The sequence below is a fragment of the Chlorocebus sabaeus genome, chromosome 3 (assembly GCF_047675955.1).
Source record: "Chlorocebus sabaeus isolate Y175 chromosome 3, mChlSab1.0.hap1, whole genome shotgun sequence".
NCBI classification, from domain to species: domain Eukaryota; kingdom Metazoa; phylum Chordata; class Mammalia; order Primates; family Cercopithecidae; genus Chlorocebus; species Chlorocebus sabaeus.
Genome location: NC_132906.1, coordinates 82,172,944 through 82,194,945, shown reverse-complemented (window position 1 = coordinate 82,194,945; position 22,002 = coordinate 82,172,944). Strand labels below are relative to the sequence as shown.

At 41.2% G+C, this 22,002-nt stretch overlaps 1 protein-coding gene across 1 annotated transcript in view; it reads right to left on the bottom strand.

Moving 5' to 3' along the window:
* PCCA (propionyl-CoA carboxylase subunit alpha) overlaps positions 1–22,002 on the bottom strand; it is a 435,698-nt gene that overhangs the window by 295,848 nt on the left and 117,848 nt on the right. Inside the window, exon 7 of the mRNA XM_007960786.3 lies at positions 19,404–19,535. Within this exon, the coding sequence (XP_007958977.1) occupies positions 19,404–19,535 (132 nt within the window). The remainder of the gene's footprint in view (positions 1–19,403; positions 19,536–22,002) is intronic.

Sequence of the window (22,002 nt, the reverse complement as noted above, 5' to 3'; positions counted from 1 at the left end):
TTAAAAGTTGTATTACTGGTTCAGTAATAAACTACTAAATATTATATATTCAGCTCCAATATGGTCTTTCAGAACAAAGTTTCATTACCAGGCTCTACAAAATTACTTTTGAAGAGATTTTTAAAAAAGCCCTATAAAGCTCCAAATTCAATGACACTAAGTGACATCACTGTAAAAGTTGCCTATAACATCATAAGTTTAAAAAATTTTTAATCAAACTCTGAATTAACTAAAAAAGGACCAACAATCATCACCAAAAACTGGGCCAAAGATGAAACTAAAAGCTCTTCACATAAAAACACTTCTCAAAGGAAAATATCTATGTTCAGCCTTGGTCATAATCACAGAAACACAAATTAAAACAATGAGATCTCACTTTTCATCCAGCAAATTAAAGTCTGATAATGGCAAGGATGACAAAGTTAAATACTTCTTATATTACCGGTATTGTAGAAAATGGTATAATCTTTTTTAAAAGAAATTGCCAGTATCTATCAAAAGTTTGAGGACATGTTATCTTTTGTTCTGAAATTTTACTCCTGGGAAGTCATCCTACAGACATACCCACATGCATGGACACAGACATTCAAAGAAATTCATTATTTTGAATTTGTTGGTGGTGTTTTAATAAGAAAAAAATTCTGCAAAACAATTTAATAACCCTTCAATAAGGGACTAATACATCCGTAAGATGAAATATTAGCCTTTAGAAAGAATGCAGTTGATCTATATGTTCTTATTAAACCACTTACACATTAATTCAATAACTATCCGCCCAGCAACACTACATGAAATACATTTTCTGCCCTCACGGAGCTTATTACAAACTAATGAGAGAAACAGAAAATAAACAAATCAATTGATAACCAAAATAAATGTTACACAGAAACAAAGAGTATTGAGGCAAGAATACTAGGGAGAACTTGTTTCAGATAGGCTGCTCAGAAAGGCCCTTCTGGAGTGAACTTTTAAACCTAAGGATAAAGACATCTAGCCAGGCCAAGCACAGTGGCTCACACCTGTAATCCCAGCACTTTGGGAGGCCAAGATGGGAGGATCACTTGAGAGTAGAAGTTTGAGAGACTAGCCTGGGTAACATGGCAAGATCCCTATCTCTACAAAAAATACAAAAATTACTGGGTGTGGTAGTGGGACCTGTAGTCCCAGCTACTTGGGAGGCTGAGGCAGGAGGATTGCATGAGCCCAGGAGGTCAGGGCTGCAGTGAGCCATGATGGCACCACTCACTGTACTCCTGCCTGGGAAATAAAGTGAGACCCTGTCTCTAAAACCACACACACACACACACACACACACACACACACACACACACACAAACACCTAGCTACCATGAAAAGATCAGGCAGAAAAGTTACTAGACAGAGGGAACTGCATATACAAAAATCCTAGATGAGGAAGCAATTTAATAGGGAAAGAATATCAGTCAGCTAAAGTTGAAACGCAGTAAGGAAGCAGCAGCAAAGCACAACATAAGGAGCATGGACAGCATGGCCCTGTTCTGGCCAGGCCTTACGGGATTTGGTACGTGGTCCGAGATGCCTTGGTTCTATACAAGGCAATGATGAATGATAATTAGGTTTTAAGAGAGTAACGCTTACACTGTAAAAATAAGCAAAATAAAGTATATACTGGGGGCGGGGGTAGCAAGTTGGAGTACATAGAGTATGACCTTTCCTACATTAAGACAGAAATACACATTTGAATGCACAGGAAAGTTTATGCTTTGGACAGCTACCAAAACCAAGTTACTGATCAAAAGTAGGATAGACAGCCAGGCATGGTAACCCAGGCCTATAATCCCAGCTACTCAGGAGGCTCAGGCAGGAAGATCGCTTGAGTCCAGGAGTTCTGTATCAACCTGAGCAACACTGCAAGACCTTGTCTATATTAAAAAAAAAAAAATTAAATTAAATTTAAAAAGTAGGATTAAAAGTAGTAGGAAAAGGGAAATTAAAATTGTATGCTCTTACGTACATGTTGAACTTTTTCACCATAAGAATCATAATTGCATACTTCATATTTTCATAGTTTAAAAATTAAGCCAGCCATGTCTGAAGTTGTTTTTCAAATTGTTAATGATTTTGAGAACATATTTAATGTTATCAAAACAAACTAGGAGTCCCCAAAATCCATTTAAGCTTTTCATGACATCCCATAGCCTCAAAACCAAGGTTGAACTCCCTAGGCTGGTTTCAATACTTGATCCTGTCTGCCTAAGCATGAGTCTTAGCCCCACCCGTGTTCATCTGGCACCTTACCCTGCCGCCCAAGGCCCAGGCAGGCTCCCCAGCCTTGCACGACCTTCTCAGTTCAGCCAGGCTCAGCCAGGAACTCTCTCCCCTTTTACCTCCTTTCACCAAACCAGCTCTTATTACAATAGGCCCAATTCTGGGCCCTGAAGACACAGGACAGAACAAGAAAGGCATCATCTTAGCCAACAGGTAATTTACAGGCTGGTAGAAAAGACAAACCTTCAATACAGCCACACAGCAGCTAAGGAATGATTATGTGGTGCATGTTATGTATAAGTTGTAAAGAGGGCATGTGACAACAGGGGATCTCTAATCCAAAAATAGATTTCTGAAAATTTTCTCGGGCGTGGTGACTGAAAGGAGACCTAAGAAATACAAGCGTAGTGAAAAACAGAGTGTCTGGGACCTGAAGAGAGAGGCTGGGGGTAAGCAGGGCCTCACAGTCACATGAAAGAGACTGAACTGCAGCCTCAGAGCAAGGAAATGAAGGACTCGCTCTGGTTGCAGGCTGCAGAATTCTGGCATAGCATCTGCCTACTTATCTTGTGCACTGTCCACCCTCTGCAACTGCCTAACCCGTTAAAATGTAAGCTCCATAAGCACAGAAACCCCTGTCCAGCTGTTTCAAGTTAGGTATTTAAAATCCCGAGCACAGTGCCTGGCACAGTCGTTATTCAATCAATAGTGTTGGAAGAATAACTGAACGAATGAACAAACAAATGAACACTTTGAGAGGCAAGAGGGATCTAAGAGTCAGGCTGGGAGGCAGCAGTCTGGGTGGGAGGAAAATAACCATTTCCTCCCAGAGTTCAGGGTGGCATGCTTCCAATTTCAGCTAATGCCATGTTCGTTCTTTTTTTTTTTTTTTTGAGATGGAGTCTCTGTCACCCAGGCTGAAGTGCAGCGGCACGATCTCCACTCACTGCAACCTTTGCCTCCTGAGTTCAAGTAATTCTCTTGCCTTAGCCTCCTAAGTAGCTGGGACTACAGACGCACACCACCACACCCGGCTAATTTTTGTATTTTAAGTAGAGACAGGATTTCACCATTTTGGACAGACTGATCTCGAACTCCTGACCTCAGGTGATCCGCCCACCTCGGCCTCCCAAAGTGCTGGGATTACAGCCATGAGCCACCTCGCCCAGCCTGCCACTTTCTTTAGGGTTCCTTTCCGGTCCTCCCACACCTGGCTAGGTATCATCACTGTGTGATCACATATACTACAACCTGCAATTATGACAGTCCTTGTCACACTTAACCTTCATGAGGGCAACAACTAGCTGTCTTACTCTCTACTAAATCCCCAGCGTTTAGCAAATTCACGTAATCAACACATTATTTCTTCCATGAATAAACAACTATCTGCATCAGCTTCCATAAAAGTCAGTCTGTTAGGATAAGACACAATCTCATAAATGCCAACAGAACTATCTGTCTCCAGAGCAGCAGTTTTATAAGTGAGTTAACTGACATCCAGAGGCAGGGCTTCAGGGCAGGGACTCAAGAACCAGACAGACTTCTGTTAGAAATGCTTGTTCCCTGGTGCCGTAAAGAAACAGCACTTGAACATAAATTTAATTTCCCCAGCAAGGTCAGTTGTACTTTCTGCAGAAAGGGTACACTTGCCAGCAGTTCTGCCAGGAGAGTACACTGAACAATGGAGACAGGATCATTTATAACCTGAGGCGTCCACCCCACTGCTGTGTCTGGTTTCCACTGGCTGGAACGGGACCTCACATTATGTATTTGTCCTGATTGGCTAGCAATGTAGAACTTTTTAAAAGAGGCAAAGGCAGAGGAGAACAAAGGAAGGAGGAAGTATCTTGTGGAATGCTAAGAAAGGTAAAAACACCTTCAAATAAGGAAGAGGAACAGGCTATGACTTAATGCTTGCTTGCTTGGACCAGTATAAGCATGCCAGGGCAAATATTTAGGCTACATTGTGGGAGCTAAGAACATAAAGTACATTGATTGCTTTATTACAGCTAGCAGATATTTAAGAACGTTAGCACAGGCCTTTGAATAAATTTTGCTTCTAAGAGAAGTTACTATTTATTCCCAATCTGATGTAAAGGAAAGTCTTTGAAGAGGAACCTCTACTTTACTTTTTACATTTCGGTTTTGCTTCCGTTTAAAACAAGGTGCACTCAATGAAATACTGTTGGCATTGGGCAAAACCAAGCCCAATATTCTTGGAATTCTCAGTGCAGCACTTCTTCCACCACATCATGTAACTTCCAGAGTTTGAATTTTAGGTTTCATAAAACCTGCTCTTCTAAAAAATATGGTTCTACTCCATAATTTTTAAGTAAAGTGTTGCATTAGGGAAAAAAATCAAATTCTACATGGCAGTAAGTTTTCAAATTGAAAAGCCACAAGTTTAAGTTATAATACAAAACAATAGAAAGCAGCTCATTTCAATGTACAGATATCAAACTTTATTTCATAAAAATGTAAAAGGTTAAACTTTATGTTACTAAACATACTTTGTGCTTTTTTTTTTTTTTTTTTTTTTGAGACAGAGAGAGAGTCTTGCTGTGTCGCCCAGGCTGGAGTGCAATGGAGCGATCTCCGCTCATTGCAACCTCCACCTCCTGGGTTCAAACGATTCTCCTGCCTCAGCCTCCCAAGTAGCTGGGACTACAGGTGCCCACCACCACGCATGACTAATTTTTTTTTATATTTCTAGTAGAGACAGGGTTTCACTATGTTGGCAGGCTGGTTTTGAACTCCTGACCTCAAGTGATCCTCCCACCTCAGCCCCACAAAGTGCTGGGATTACAGGTGTGAGCCACCGCGCCCAGCCTTTGTTCTTTATTTATATAAAATAATTATATTTTAAACAAAACAACATTATCTCTTCACAAATGCACATTGGTAATATTTGAAGAAAAAGTGGAGTTGATTATGCTTAACACTCTTTAGAATATTCTTAAGACAGCTCTCACATCTATAAATTACATGACACACAATACATGAAAATATGAAAGAGCTTAGAACAATAGATTCTGTTAACGAAATGTTCAATAATATCCTATAATTTATTAAAAGAAAATTTCTGACACATTACATAATAATCGTCCCCAAAGTGGAAGAAAAGTCAAATATGCCAGGTGTGGTGGCTCACGCCTGTAATCCCAACACTTTGGGAGGCCAAGGCGGGCGGATCACGAGGTCAGGAGTTGAAGACCAGCCTGGCCAACACGGTGAAACCCCATCTTTTTTTTTTTTTTTTTTTTTTTTTTGAGACGGAGTCTCGCTCTGCCGCCCATGCTGGAGTGCAGTGGCCGGATCTCGGCTCACTGCAAGCTCCGCCTCCCGGGTTCACGCCATTCTCCTACCTCAGCCTCCCGAGTAGCTGGGACTACAGGCGCCCGCCACCTCGCCCGGCTAGTTTTTTGTATTTTTTAGTAGAGACAGGGTTTCACCGTGTTAGCCAGGATGGTCTCGATCTCCTGACCTCATGATCCGCCCGTCTCGGCCTCCCAAAGTGCTGGGATTACAGGCTTGAGCCACCGCGCCCAGCCGAAACCCCATCTTTACTAAAAATACAAAAATTAGCAGGCGTGGTGGCACGCGCCTGTAATCCCAGCTACTCTGGGGGCTGAGGCAGGGGAACTGATTGAACCTGGGAGGCAGAAGTTGCAGTGAGCTGACATGGCACCACTGCACTCCAGCCTGGGTGACAAAGCAAGACCCTGTCTGGGGGGGGAAAAAAAGTCAAATATAAAACTTTCAGCAGAAGTGATAAAACAAATTTGATGCTATTCATTTTCCCTTAAAAATTTTCATTTGAGTGTTTAGAATAGTTTTATTTTCATATCACAAGTAATACAACTGAGAAAACAAAGAAAAGCACACACAAAAATTAAAAATATGTCAGCAAAAATGCTCAGATGATCGTATTCCTGATGGTTTCCAATCAGGAGGTAGGAAAAAAAGAAGAGTCCAATGATATCATTTTATTCTATTCTTCTAAGTGATAAACATCCCCGTCGTCCATTCTTTCTGTAATCCCAGCTTGTCCTGAGGGAAGGCACACTCAGGTTCTGAAGCTACTTAACTCTTTTGAGCACCGATGGGGAAAGAGTTACAGGAAAGTACTAGGAATATAATGCCAAAACAACAGCTTAAGAAATGGAGAAAAGGGAAAGAAACCAAGCGAACCAGTACCCACTTCTTTTATTCCTCTTATTCCTCTATTACAAAACAACTCACATTAAGTGGGTTCTATTATTCAACCCAAGAATAATAACAGTAAAAAGTCCTATTTTACTGTGGCTATGATAGTAGTGTGGACGATGCTACAAAAACCAACTAAATAGTAGGAAAAACCAACCAGAAAAAATGTGAAAAGAGCTAACAAAAATCTGTTGCCTTTTCTGCAAGCATTTACTTGTTAATACCTAGAACGTGGCCTGCGGGACAACCAAGCCTAGTAGTTAAAAGCTCAGGCGTTGGCCTGGCACGACGGCTCAAGCCTGTAATCCCAGCACTTTGGGAGGCAGAGGTGGGCAGATCACCTGAGGTCAGGAATTCAAGACCGGCCTGGCCAATATGATGAAACCCTGTCTCTACTAACAAAAAAATTAGCCAGGCGTGGTGGCGCATGCCTGTAACCCCAGCTACTCAGGAGGCAGAGGCTGCAGTGAGGCAAGACGGTGACAGTGTACTCCAGTACGGGCGACAGAGCAAGACTTCGTCTCAAAAAAAAAAGAGCACAGGCGTTATGCCAGAAGGCTTGGGCTCCAATACTGCTTCTGTGACTATGACTGAGTTACTAGAGTGCCTCTCTGGTATTTGGTTTCCTCATCTGTAAAATGGACATAGATAGATACTATGACATAGACACACTATACATAGACATAATAACAATATCTATCTCATAGATAGTTATTAAGAAGATGAAATTAGCCAAGGCTGAAACACATCAAAACAATACCTGGCCCACAGCAGGTACTCAATTAAGGTTAGTAATTGTGAGAAAATGGGCAGCCTGCCACCCCAAACTACCATGTTGGTACCTTCCCTGCCTGGCCTTAGTTGTTATATCCCGTGTCATTACTCATCTTCTGAACCTAGATAACAAAGAACTAATCCTGGCACTCCAATACTGGAAAAACATGTACTTCCTCTCTCCATAATGCACTGGATCAGACGATCTACCAACTCGGTATTGCTGGTGAACAGGGCAAAACACAGGGAAGCGCAGAAAACACTACAACAAAGACAGGCAAACTCCAATCATTCTTCCCAGATGCTAAACACCCATACATTTTTATAGTGGTATTTGTGTCAACACCGACCGCCATTCATGATTCAGACGTCTTTCTCACTTGCTACTGCCTACTTACCGATCCTTAATCTTCCACTCTGTGGATGAGAATCCTGCCACCCACTCATATGAAAACCACTTAGGAGTTTACTTCCCTCAGCTGGTTCTAGAAGGGAATCAGTGACTGTTTATTTAAAAAAAAAAAAAATCATTTGTTTCAAGACACTATAGGTAAGAGCTATAGCTGTACCCTAAAAGCTGTCCTCAAACTATTCTGCATTCATGTATAAAGTAAAGCAGAAACTTTTTAACAATCCTGGGCTCAGGAATGGCTTTCTGGCTTCCAGAAAGTAACATAATCCAGTTAACTCAAAGTAAGGCAGAAAATTCCTTCTGTTTTAATACACTTTCAAATCTTTCGGCCAGGCACAGTGGCTCACGCCTGCAATTCCAGCACTTTGGGAGGCCATCGGGGGCAGATCACTTGAGGCCAGGAGTTCCAGACCAGCCTGGGCAACATGGCAAAACCCTGTCTCTACTAAAAACACAAAAATTAGACGGATGTGGTGTCCCACACCTGTAAACCCAGCTACTTGAGAGGCTGAGGCACAAGAATCACCTGAAACCAGAAGGTGGTGGTTTTCAGTGAGCCAAGATCGCACCACTGCACTCCAGTCTGGGTGACTGACACTCTCCATCTCAAAGGAAAAAAAGCTTTCTAAAATTTAGTACACTTTTCTATCATTGTAAAAACAGCATAGTAAAAACAATTGAGTCTTTTTTTCCAAAATATAAAGCCTTTGAGACTTCATCAGGAAAATAAATTATTCTTGGTTTAGCAGGGACAAATACACTAATGTTTAATGTTACACTTTCTAACTGCTAAGACACAGCTTGTCTCCAATTTTTGGTTTTTGTTTTTAGGGTCTTTTTTAAATGAGTTCCTTCACACTAGCTTTTTTAGTTATCTGCCTCCTTCTGCTAAAGCAAGAGTACAGTTTTTAAAACCTGGCTAATTAGGTGATAAAAAAATTACTATTTTAAATCTACACTGCCTAATTTACAAAACTCATTCAAATACATGACCATACTCTGTTCTGTGGTGTAAATGGGTATTACTATTTCCTTTTTTTTTTTTTTTTCCAGATGGAGTCTCGCTCTGTCACCCAGGCTGGAGAGAAGTGGCACGATCTCAGCTCACTGCAAGCTCCGTCTCCTAGGTTCAAGCCATTCTCCCTCCTGCCTCAGCCTTCCGAGTAGCTGGGACTACAAGCACCCGCCACCACGCCCGGCTAAGTTTTTTTGTATTTTTAGTAGAGATGGGGTTTCACTGTGTTAGCCAGGATGGTCTCGATCTCCTGACCCCGTAATCCACCCACCTCGTCCTCTCAAAGTGCTGGGATTACAGGCGTGAGCCACCGCGCCCGGCCTATTTCCTCTTAACGAACAATTAGAACTACAAGACATTAAATGAATTTCTTCCGAAACTGGTGTGCTGATAGGTATTACAACCAAACGCAGTAAAATAATCATCAATGATCCCTCCCTCCGCTTCATACCTGATGTTGAACAGATCACATAATCCCATGGATTCCATTTACACCGTCTTCCTCAACACCATCTACTTTGTTGCATACAATACTTTATTTTAGGGGTCTGCCGTTTCTATCCTGGATTAGAAGAGGGTCCTAATTTGTCTACCAACTTCAAGTTTTGCTCTGCTCCAATCTATTTTCCACACAACAAACCAAAATGAGTTGTCTAACGCCACATTTCTGTCATGTTAACTCTTCTGCATGAAATTATTCAGAGGCTCCCAAAACCACAAGAAATAAGTTGCATCACATTAAAGCCCACACATATCTGGATCCTAACTTTCTCTCTAGCTCCCTTTCTAACCGCTGCCCCTCATACCACAAATCTTCAGTTTTCCAGAGTTCTCACTGTCTCCCACCTCCAGGCTTTTGCAATAAGATGTTTTCACTGACATTAGAGCTGTGTCCATCATCAATCTCACTTTTCAGCTAACTCACTACTACTCAGATTTCACGTTTTACTTAGCTATCATTTCCATTGGAAAATCTGCAATGATTCCCTAAAACTAGGTTACATGCCCATCCTATATGGGCCCCTGCACCTCGAGCTTAGCATTACCAAAACGTAGTCAATTGCCTGAATACTTGCAGTCCTCCCGAAGAAGGCTTTAAGCTCTTTGAAATCAGGATCTGTGGCATGTTATTCATTGCCTTAAAAAAAAAAAAGAGCTGGGATCCCAATTCCTGTCTCCAGTATCTTTACGTGCATGCCTTTCACTCTGCTCTCAAGTTTCTGAGATCAAGGTAATGAAATGTGGCATAAAACGAATTTTGTTAAAGGTAAATACTTGATACCAAATGATTACTTCAGAATTACATTTTAAAACATTAATTTCTCTCTAAGGAAAAGGATGATTCAAGGACAGATTAATAAGCCATAAAGAAAACAGCTGCCGAAGACCACTGAAGTACTGCACACAATGCTTTAAAGGAGTATGGGTAAACTGTCTCCATGTAACATCCTAAATATTCAAATAAGAAAGGAACAGAGGTTTGAAGGAGAAATGTAACAAACTAAAATTGCATCATAACTGGTGGAAACTACTTGGGCAAAAAAAGACTATAGTCACCAAGGAAAATAATTTAGTCTTAAAAATACTGTAGACTAATTTTAAAAACACTAAATATTTTTTAAAAGATAGAATTACCTATAATTGGCATATGCACTCTGCCAATGAAAAACTGTTGCTAACACAGTTGCTAAAAACACAAGATATTCAAAATTCGGTACTATTAATTTCCATCAGCAAACTTCTATCTGCATAGATATCCTCAAAAGTAATCTTATACTCAATGACTCTAAAGTAGTAAATGTGAACGGTGTAGCTCCAAGTGAATGTGGAGTCACTATACCAGAAACCTAAACTAATAGCCAAATTTAAAAGAAAAATATGTACAGCCTCTTGTATCAGAAATAAAACCAAACTAAAAATAAAATTAGTATTAAAAATTATTTCCGGTCGGGCATGGTGGTTCACACGTCTAATCCCAGCACTTTGGGAGGCTGAGGAGGGCGGATTACCCAAGCTCAGGAGTTCAAGACCAGCCTGGCCAACATGGTGAAACCTTATCTCTACTAAAAATACAAAAATTACTAAAAAATTACTAATTACTAAAAATACAAAAATTAGCCGGGTATGGTGGCGCATGTCCGTAATCCCAGCTACTCCGGAGATGGAGGCACGAGAATCACTTGAACCCAGAGGGGCGGGGATGGAGTCAGCCGAGACTGTGCCACTGTACTCCAGCCTGGGCAACAGAGTGACAGTCTGTCTCAAAAAAATTATTTCCGCCAGGCGCAGTGGCTCACACCTGGACACCTGCAATCCTAGCACTCTGGGGGCCGAGGCAGGTGGATCACTTGAGGTCAGGAGGTTGAAACCAGCCTGGCCAACATGGTGAAACCCCATCTCTGAAATGAAATGAAATGAAAAATTAGCTGGACATGGTGGTGCATGCCTGTAATCCCAGTTACTCGGGAGGCTGAGACAGGAGAATTGCTTGAACCCGGCACGCAGAAGTTGCAGTGAGCTGAGATCGCACCACTGCACTCCAGGGAGAGACTCCATCTCAAAAAAAAAAATATTTCCCAGGGTAACAAAAGAACATTCCTTTAATTATTTTTAAATGCTTATCTGAAAACTATAACCTGCAGGTTCAGTTGTGGCATCACAAATTCAGTAACAATCATTAGTGCAGACAATGAGAATCAATCATTATTTGAGAGTATAACAGGATGTTACAAATCATCTAATGCATACAAGGAAAAAAACTGAAAAGATGAGATTTCTTTTCTCCTTTCTACCTTTCCATATTTTCCAAATTTACTAGAACAGAGGCTGCAAATTCAGATGCAGCCTCCTAAGAAGATAACCAAAATAACCTGTTGAACAAGCAAAACCAAGTGTATTACCCACAGAGACATGTTCGAGGCCCACTAAAAGCCACAGTTCAAGATCCTAGACTTGGCATCTGCATGCTTCTCTGAGGCCCACTGAGCGACCCCCTCGGGGGTCTCCCCAACCACAATGGTGAGACGAGTCTCACACTGGGTAGAGCTCCAATTTCCTTTTCAAGTACTGTAGAAATAAAGACCCGCTGAATTTCTGATCACGTTTGAAAATGTTTAATATTGGAAGAAACCTCCCATACTACTAACATAATGTCCTCAACATTTTTTGTTCTAAGTCCATAAGTCAAAGCTCACCTGAAAGAAGACAGGCATAGGTTTCATAAACCCATCTTCATGCTGACTCTAGAAGCCAGTGAGTTCAGAAGGTTTCATCAGATCACCATCCCAATAGAACACAATTTACATGGGAACCTTGAGTATTTTCCTCTGTCTTGACTTGCTCTGTCCATGGAAGTCTGGGCCTAGGAGATAGAGTCTTTCCAAATCTTAAACCGACAAGGCACTGTCAGGTTTGCAGTTAGAGATGGCCAGCCATTAGGTTGTGAGCCCAATTCATGAGATGCACAAACAACATATTCAATATGCCATTAGGAGACTCCCATGAGTTTGGCTCAGACTAAGTCTGTGGTCTCTCAGAGTCAGACTTCTGCTCTTTAAATGCATTAAATATGTAATGCAAATTCACTGTCTTCTCTTTCTAAATGGCATCATTTCACCAAGGATAGTTACAAAGTGGGGAACAGGGAGAGGGAAATAGGAAGACCTATTAGAAAAGGGAAACGAGAAATATCCTGAGAGTGACTTCAGACTCTAAATGCACAGAAAGCTAGTGGGGTTTAGAAAAACTGAATGACTGGGTGCGATGGCACACGCCTGTAATCCCAACACTTTGGGAGGCCAAGGCAGGTGGATCACTTGAGGTCAGGAGTTCAAGACCTGGCCAACATGGTGAAACACAGTCTCTACTAGAAATACAAAAAAAAAAGTAGCCAGGCATGGTGGTGCACACCTGTGGTCCCAGCTACTTGGGAGGCTGGGGCAGGAGAACCACTATAACCGGGAGGTAGAGGTTGCAGTGAGCCAAGACTGCACCACTGCACTCCAGCCTAGGTGACAGAAAGAGACTCCGTCTCAAAAAAAAAAAAAAAGAAAAAAGAAAAAAAATAAACTGTAGATATTGGACAAGGTCTTTTGAAGGCTATCACCAAAATCTTTCCTGTGAAAACAGGTAACTCTAATCCAGTTGTGCTGGCAGAGGAAGGATAAGCCCCTCGGAGACTTCCAGGGTGGGTTCTTACTACCTTCAGTTAGCATTCAGGAGTAAGCCCTGAAGTAATTGTGACCCCAGCTCCTTCCTTACTTCTTGTGAGCAGCCTTAGGCCAGAAACAGAAAATGTTATAAACAAGCAAAAATTGGCTGGGAAGGCACCACAGTCAAACAACATAACTCCATATTACACATTTCAAAAGAGCCTGAAAACAAAGGCAGTGTAAGACCCAGAATAAGATGACACACTTGAAGATAAAACTAGATGCTCCCACTCCAAAAATTAAACACCAGTCTTTTGATAAAGACACCTGAGACATTGTAAGAAGAAATTACAATGGAAAAATAATTGTTGTTTTATTCAAGAGAATAGGGGAAAAAAATGATAGTAGGCAACATTCTAACAGCAAATCAAGCACCCATTTCTCCTTTTACTCTTCAACTCACAAGAAGAATTTTCACTAATTATTAGTGGAGAAACAAGTAAAAAATTTATTGATATGGGTGGCACAATATTTACCTTAATTCCTGCCATTGTTCCACAAGCTCTCCCTCGGAATCAACAAACTACTTGGTTGATACATATCGATAATAACTGTCGCATTTCCCACGTCCCAGCACACAACGGTCACCTTTGGACCTTTAGCCAAGAAACATTCCCTTCCTGTGAGATACTACATCCATTAATTTCATAAGGAAAAATCTCCTATGTAAACAGAATTTCCGTATCAAATGCTCTCCTGATGGTCTCGTCCTTGAACCCTTGAGGACTCCACCATTCATCATCAAGCCAGAAATAATTTGGACAGTGACGCATTAGTATTCTTGTGAATAAATCAAGTACAAATTGAAGATACAAAAAAGGCAAAATTCCTTGTCAAAAAAATATATAATTATACTGGTAGAAATATTCAGGCTGAGTAGATCAAGGTTCATAATGACACATCCAAACCCCTACCCAAATTCACACAAATGTCTAAAACAAAAAGGTAAAGAGGAAAAGACCTCATAAGGAAATAATAATAATAGTTTCATCATACACTGCTCAGGGGTTTGCAAGGCTGCAATCAGGGAGTGAACCAGGCTACATTGTCACTGGAGACTCAAACGGGGAGAAATTTGCTGCCAAGCTCATTCAGGTAGTTGGCAGAATTATGTCCTTGTAGCTGCGTGAGAAAGGACTCCAGCCTTTTGCTGGCTCTTGGGTAGAGATTGCCCTCACATAGATCCTTAGAATCTGCCCACCATCCACTGCCAAGCAGGCTTCCTCAATATGGCTGCTTACTTTATCAAGCCAGCAAAACGAATCTTGTTCTCTAGGCTGTTAAGATCAAGTATTACATAATGAAACATAATCACAGGAGTGACACCCAACCACTTTGCCACATAATGTAATTGAATGCAGTGACATCCCATCACTTTTGCCATATAACGCAACCTAATTAAGGGAGTAACATGACATCACCTTTGCCATACTCTATTAGTTAGAGAAGCAATTCACAGGTTCTACTCAAATTGAAGAGGAGTGGATTATACAAGAGGAAGGGAGTAGATAAAGGTTTGGATGCCTGACAGTTCCTCAGAAAGATAAACATAGAATTACCACATGACCCAGGAATTCCACTCCTGGGTACATACCCCAAATAACTTAAAAACAGACATATGGCTGGGCGCAGTGGCACACACCTGTAATTCCAGCACTTTGGGAGGCCAAGGTGGGTGGATAACCTGAGGTCAGGAGTTTGAGACCAGCCTGACTAACATGGTGAAACCCTGTCTCTACTAAATATAAAAAAAAAAAATTAGCCAGACATAGACATGGTGGTGGGTGTCTCTAATTCCAGCTACTTGGGAGGCTGAGGCAGGAGAATCACTTGAACTTGGCAGAGGTTGCAGTGAGTCAAGATCACGCCACTGCACTTCAGCCTGGGCAACAAGAGTGAAACTCCATCTCAAAACAAACAAACAAATATATAAGCAAATACTTGCATACAAATGTTTGTAGCAATATTAATTGCAATGGTGAAAATGCAACCCAAATGTCTTTCAACCAATGAATGGATTTTTTTTTTTTTTTTTTTTTTTTTTTGAGACAGAGTCTTATTCTGTTGCCCAGGCTGGAGTGCAGTGGCGCCATCCCAGCTCACTGACCTCTGCCCCCAGGGTTCTAGCGATTCTCCTGCCTTAGCCTCCCAAGTAGCTGAGATTACAGGCGCCTGCCACCATGCCCAGCTAATTTTTTTGTATTTTTAGTAGAGACAGGGTTTCGCCATGTTCGCCAGGCTGGTCTCGAACTCCTGACCTCAGGTGTTTTTTTTAAAGTGGTATACTCACACAATAGAGTATCACTCAGCCACAGAAAAAGAAAAAAAAACCTGATACATGCTATAACATGGATACTATACTTATATTTTGCTTGGTTGAGTCCAATGTTAAGTCTATCTAAAGTCCTTATTTTCACATATTTGCAGTGAAAGAATTTCTTTTTTTTTTCGAGACAGAGTCTCACTCTGTCACCCAGGCTGGAGTGCAGTGGCACGATCTTGGCTCACTGCAACCTCCACCTCCTGGGGTCAAGCGATTCTCCTACTCAGCCTCCCGAGTGGCTGGGATTACAGGCACACACTACCATGCCTGGCTAATTTTTGTATTTTTAGTAGAGACGGGGTTTCATCATGCTGGCCAGGCTGGTCTTGAACTCCTGACCTCATGATCCACCCGCCTCGGCCTCCCAAAGTGCTGGGATTAAAGGCATAAGCCACTGCGCCCAGTCTTGTATTTAATTTTTAAAATAGACTCAAATTCTCTTGTGAAATTCTTTTCTTTTCTTTTCCTTTTTTGAGACAGACTTCTACTCTTCTTGCCCAGGCTGGAGTGCAATGGTGTGATCTTGGCTCACTGCAACCTCCACCTCCCAGGTTCAAGCGATTCTCAGGCCTCAGCCTCCCGAGTAGCTGGGATTACAGGCACCTGCCACAACACTCGAATAATTTTTGTATTTTCAGTAGAGACAGGGTTTTGCCATGTTGACCAGGCTGATCTCGAACTCCTGACCTCAGGTGACCTGCGCACCTCGGCCTCTCAAAGTGCTGGGATTACAGGCGTGAGCCACCGCGCCTGGATGAAATTCTTTATATACTTATCTATTTTCTCCATATTTTCCTCGGATTTCTTTAACATATAAATCGTAGTTATCTCAGCCAATTCCAATATCTAAAGCATATGTGGATCTGTTTCTATTGTCTTTTATTTTTTTCTCTTGGTTTTTGGTTTCTTTTGGTATTTAATAAATGTGACTAATCAATATGTACTAAATGGCAGACAATGTATTAAATAGGTATTATGTATAAAATGTACCTCCTAGAATATTATTTATTCAACAAATACTTAGTGAGCACTGACTAAGCACTGACAATATGCTAGGCACCATGCGCATGTGATACAGTAATAAACAGAGCAGCATCCCTGCCATCAGAAGCTTGCACTCCAGTGTAGGAAGGAGGCATTTACCTAATACTAAAATGGCCTTTAAGGCCCTAAAAATCTAAGCTCCCTACTATACCATTATCTTTTTTTTTTTTTTCCTTATCTCTAAATTGTCTCTCTCTTGATGATTCCAATCACATGCTTCCTTGGTGGTTATTCAGTATCAGGTACACTTCAGTCTCAACCAACAATCTTGCACTTGTTATTCTTTCTGCCTAATATGCTTTGCTCTTCTCCAGGATAGCAACAAGACGTGTCCTGCCACTTCCTTAGATGGTCTGCTAAACATGCACTTGGCCCTCTATATCCTTGGGTTCTGTATCCACAGATTAAACCAACCACAGATGGAAAATACTCAGGGAAAAAAAAAAAAAAAGAAAGGAAGAAAGGAAAGAAGGAAGGAAAGAAGGAAAGAAGGAAAAATAAAACTACTGCAAATTTTAAAACACAGTGGGACAACTATTTACATAGCATTTACATTGTATTAGGTATTATAAGTAATCTAGAGATGATTTATAGTATACGGAAGGGCTGCGCGCAGTGGCTCACATCTGTAATCCCAGCACTTCAGGAGGCCAAGGAGAAGGACTGCTTGAGTCCAGGAGTTTGAGACCAGTCTGGGCAACACAGTGAAACCCCCGTCTCTACAAAATATAAAAAGTAGGCAGGTGTGGTGGCACACATCTATAGTCCCACCTATTCAAGCAGCTGACGTGGGAGGGAGGAGCACTTGAGCCCAGGAGGTGGAGGTTGCAGTGAGCCATGACTGTGCCACCGCACTCTAGCCTGGGTGACAGAACAAGACCGTGTCTCAAATAATAATAATAATAATAAAGAAAAGGTGGCAATTAATGCTATGAAAAAAAGTAAGATTGCCCAGGGCAAGTTAGCACAATAAAAAGAGGAAATGTCCTACTCAGGACCCAGAATAAAAACCCCCATTTAAGGAACAAAGATAGGAAGAACAATCGGGAGGAATCTAAGAAGGGGCATTCAAACAGGCCAAAAAACACAAAAACTAGAACTGAGTAATGTACCAGAAGTGAATATCTCAGAGGGAAGTATGGACTGACCAAGAGACTCAAATGCTGCTCAGAGATTGCTATAAGATCAGAATTCAAGCTTATATACTGGATTTAACAAAGGGAAGAGGTTGCTGGTAGCTTTGCAAGAGAAATTCAGTAGGAATGAGGAAAGAAGCTAGATGGCAAATTTAAAGATAAAGTGAAAGATACAGAAATGAAAGTGAGGAAGGGCAATTCACTGAAAGGGAAGAGAGAAAGAAGGTGGCAACTAGCTGTGGAGTGAGAGGGGTGATGGTGCTTTACGAATGGAAGAAATGCTTGTTTCTTTCCCACTAAACTGTGAGCACTATGATGCGCAGATCACGTGTGTCTCATCACCACATCCTTTCCACACAACTGAGTGAACAATACATTTGTTCACTGAGCATTTTTAATAGCAATGATAACAGAAAGGAGCTAAAAGATGAGAATTTTAAGACACAGAAGAGAGAAAAGATAATCAGTAAAACCACAGCCTGTGAAGGCTATAAAGAATACATTTGGAAAATAGGAGGAGAAACTGGCTTTCCAGAGGATGTGGAACACCTCCTCCTTGTAACAAGGGGAAAGAAACAACATGGATAAACGTAGATAAAAGTAAATACAGGTAAATACAGGCAAGAAGCTGAGGATATTTATTAACCAGGGGCCAAGTTTTCTAATTGTCCTCTAATGCATGAAACGATCTTGCACAATGAAGAACAGCCCAACACAGAATGCCGAAAGTAACAAGAAGAAATGCTGAAATGAAGAGTTCCTGCAGGCTAACTCAAAATACAAGGTTAAAACTCTACATGAGGACTCTCTTCTAACTAGAAAAAAATAGAATAATTTTTCATGGGAAAAGGGGAAATTGCATACTTCAATTTCTGCATTTCTCCCTCAGAAGCCTTCAGTTGCAGAAGGCTCTTGCTAAATGTTTGCAATATACAGTTACCTATAGCTATACCACATTCACCAGAAACATGATTCTAACTTACATATTATACACATGGAGAGAAGCTCAAGATAAAGATATATAGAGAAACTCACAATATTTAACACATGAAACACATACCACTATTAAATGCAATCCAGAGATCTGACAATACAATTTTTAATCACCAAGCGTTTTCCTATGAAAGTCTGAGTCACTGCTGATTCACTGAATACAATGCTCAAACAGTTTCTCACTCAAACTCATGCTATTTAAAATAATACAAGTTGGCCAGGCGCAATGGCTCACACCTGTAATCCCAATACTTCAGAAGGCCAAGGCGGGAGAATCTCTTCAGCCCAGGAGTTTGAGACCAGCCTGGGCAACACAGTGAGACCCTCATCTCTACAAAATAAAAATAGTCAGGTGTGGTGGTGTGTGCCTGTAGTCCTAGCCACTTGGGAGGCTAAAGAAGGAGGGATTCTTGAGTCATGGCGAGAGGATCATTTGAGCCTAGGAGTTCAAGGTTATAGTGAGCTATCACTGTACCACTGCATTCCAGTCTAGGCAACAGAGTGAGACCCCCATCTCTAAAAATAATAAAATAATCCAGTTAAAAACACTGAATTTTGGCCAGATGCGGTGGCTCACACCTGTAATCCCAGCACCCGGGAGGACGAGGCAGGCAGATCACCTGGGGTCAGGAGTTCAAGACCAGCTTGGCCAACATGGTGAAACCCTGTCTCTACTAAAAATACAAAAATTAGCTGGGCATGGTGGCAGGCGCCTGCAATCCCAGCTACTCCGGAGGTTGAAGCAGGAGAATCACTTGAACCCTGGAGGTGGAGGTTGCAGTGAACCGAGATTGCATCATTGCACTCCAGCCTAGGTGACAAGCGCAAGACTCCACCATAAATAAATAAATAAATAAATAAATAAATAAATAAATAAATGTAAAAACGCTGATTTTTTTAAACATATATACATGTATGTATGTGTGTGTATATATGTGTGTGTGTATAAATATATCCCAAAAAAGCAATAGTTGCATTTTATCCTATACTTTTGACAAAATGCTTAAAGACATATACAATAAAAGTTAAAATAGCTTCTCACCTTGACTACTCCATCAAAGCCAGGGATTGTATTAACCTCTGCTTTCTTAGCTAATAATTTGCTTTCAATCTTGTCACCCATGGCTTGAATGGCATGTGTGTCAGGTCCAATGAAAATGACATCTTCTGCTGCCTGTGGAGAAAAACAAGTCAAAATTTATAACAAGAACATTACAGAGCATGATGTGGAGTCACAATTTATAAAAAGAAAAGCCCATATGTGTATTTTCTAACTATTTTTCTTGCAGAAACAACAGTTTTTGAGCCAACACATTAAAATACTATATTGCATATAGTACATGTGTGGATAGATGCATGCAACAAAGTCAAATGAAAACAACGGACAGCACTGAAGTACTCCTGCTGGGTATAAACAGTGCACCTCCAAAAAGCCACTCTATGACACTGTATTTGTATATAACGTCCTATGCCACCTAATCTAGCCAGTAAGGTCACCCCTAAACACCTTATAAATCTCTGTGTTTTCAACAGCCTGCAGCATAGTGCCTAGTATAACACAAATATCCATATTTACTGAATACCAATTCTGCACCAGGCTCTGAGCTAAACATAGGAGATAACATGGATGAAGATAACAGGATATCAATAATTTCCAGGAAACGTGAACAGATCACTGACACCTCAGAGAAATAGATTTTTAAAAAGTACAATATGTTTACATCCTTGTGACTACAAAAGATGAGTCAAGAATCCAGCAGGAATTTAACTGGGTAGAGTTCCAGTTTCAATCAAAACCACTCTGCACAAACCACACTAAGTCCCTTGACAATGGATCTACCTCTCTGTTCATGCCACTCTAATAAAAAAAATGCTAATGACTTAAATAGATCTGGAGACAAAACAAAATATGATGCCATTAGCTCCACTACAGGGCATGGTCTAGAAAAGTAATGGGGGTGTTTGCTGAGATAAAGGATGAAGTCATTTCATAAAGAACTGAAGGTAAATATAAAATGGGAAAAAGCAGACCTATATGCAGGCCTTCCTCGAGGAAGGCGCCTAACTGCTGATTGACCTACGACCTTTGTCAGAGTTGGTATAAACAATAAATCGCATATTTATATATCACTTTTACGTCACATGTTCATTCCATGTTAGCATTGCTACCTGCAAAGAATCCTGACTTGGGAAAAAAGGTTCATTCTCCTGGTGACCAGGGCAGCTGAGTAACCTGGTGTTTGGAGTGCTCTCCTGGCCATCGTGACCAGGAGGATTAACCCCACCCTGAGCAGTAAGTGGAAGTTGAATAAGGAATAAACACAAGGAATATACAAGGAGATAAATATTTAGGAGGTGAGATGATGACTCCAACTTTGCACACGCTGAGCTGAGGTGCCTCACAATAGTCAAGTATTCATGTTAAGGAGGCAGATAGAGAGGTATAGAAGTGATCAGACAAGTCCAGGCTGAAATACAGATTTTATCTTTTTTGAGACAGAGTCTCACTCTGTCTCAGGCTGGAGTGCAATGGCACAATCTTGGCTCACTGCAACCTCCATCTCCGGGGTTCAAGCGATTCTCCTGCCTCAGCCTCCCAAGTAGCTGGGACTACAGGCACGCGCCACCACGTCCAGCTAATTTTTATACTTTTAGTAGAGACGGGGTTTTACCATATTGGCCAGGATGATCTCAACCTCTTGACCTCATGATCTGCCCACCTTGGCCTTCCAAAGTGCTGGGATTACAGGCATGAGCCACTGCGCCCAGCCAAACTACAGATTTTTAAAGGCATCAAATACAGGATGGAATTAAAAGTTGTGAATGGCAGTCCAGGTGCGGTGGCTCACGCCTGTAATCACAACACTTTGGGAGGCTGAGGAGGACGGATCACGAGGTCAGGAGATCGAGACCATCCTGACCAACATGGTGAAACCCCATCTCTACTAAAAATACAAAAAATTAGCTGGGTATAGTGGCACGCACCTGTAATCCCAGTTACTGGGGAGGCTGAGGCAGGAGAATTGCTCGAACCTGGGAGTCAGAAGTTGCTGTGGGCCGAGATGGAGCCACTGCACTCCAGCCTGGGGACAGAGCGAGACTCCATCTCAAAAAATATATATAAAAATAAAAGTTGTGAATGAAATCATTCAGAGAAAATAAGTAGTAAAGCCAATGCCTTTAAATTCAAGAGGTATGCTTCTCTCCTACCCAAAAGCAAAACAAAAGAAAACGGAATTTTTAGACCCTGAGTCTAAGGCATCCATTTCTTTGAGTGACAATGTGGATAATATCTGACTTTTAAGTTTGATTAAATAATTAAATAATATACAGGAGGAAAACTATTATTTTCCTTCTACCTTTCTAAGTTTATGGCTGGGGCACCTATTACAAAAGATAGATTAACCAAAAAAAAAAAAAGTATACACATTTACTTAATATAAGTTGTACGTGACATAGGAGCCTGCGTAAGGAAATGAAAATCCAAAGAAACAGTTAAACTTGAGTGTTTTTATACAAGGCTGATGAAGACTAGAGAGTTAAGGAGAAATGATAGCACAGAGCGCAAGAGGTAAGTGTCATAAACTGGGGAAAACGACTCAGATTCCTCTGCATCCTCTTCTCTTTGGGAATGAGGATGC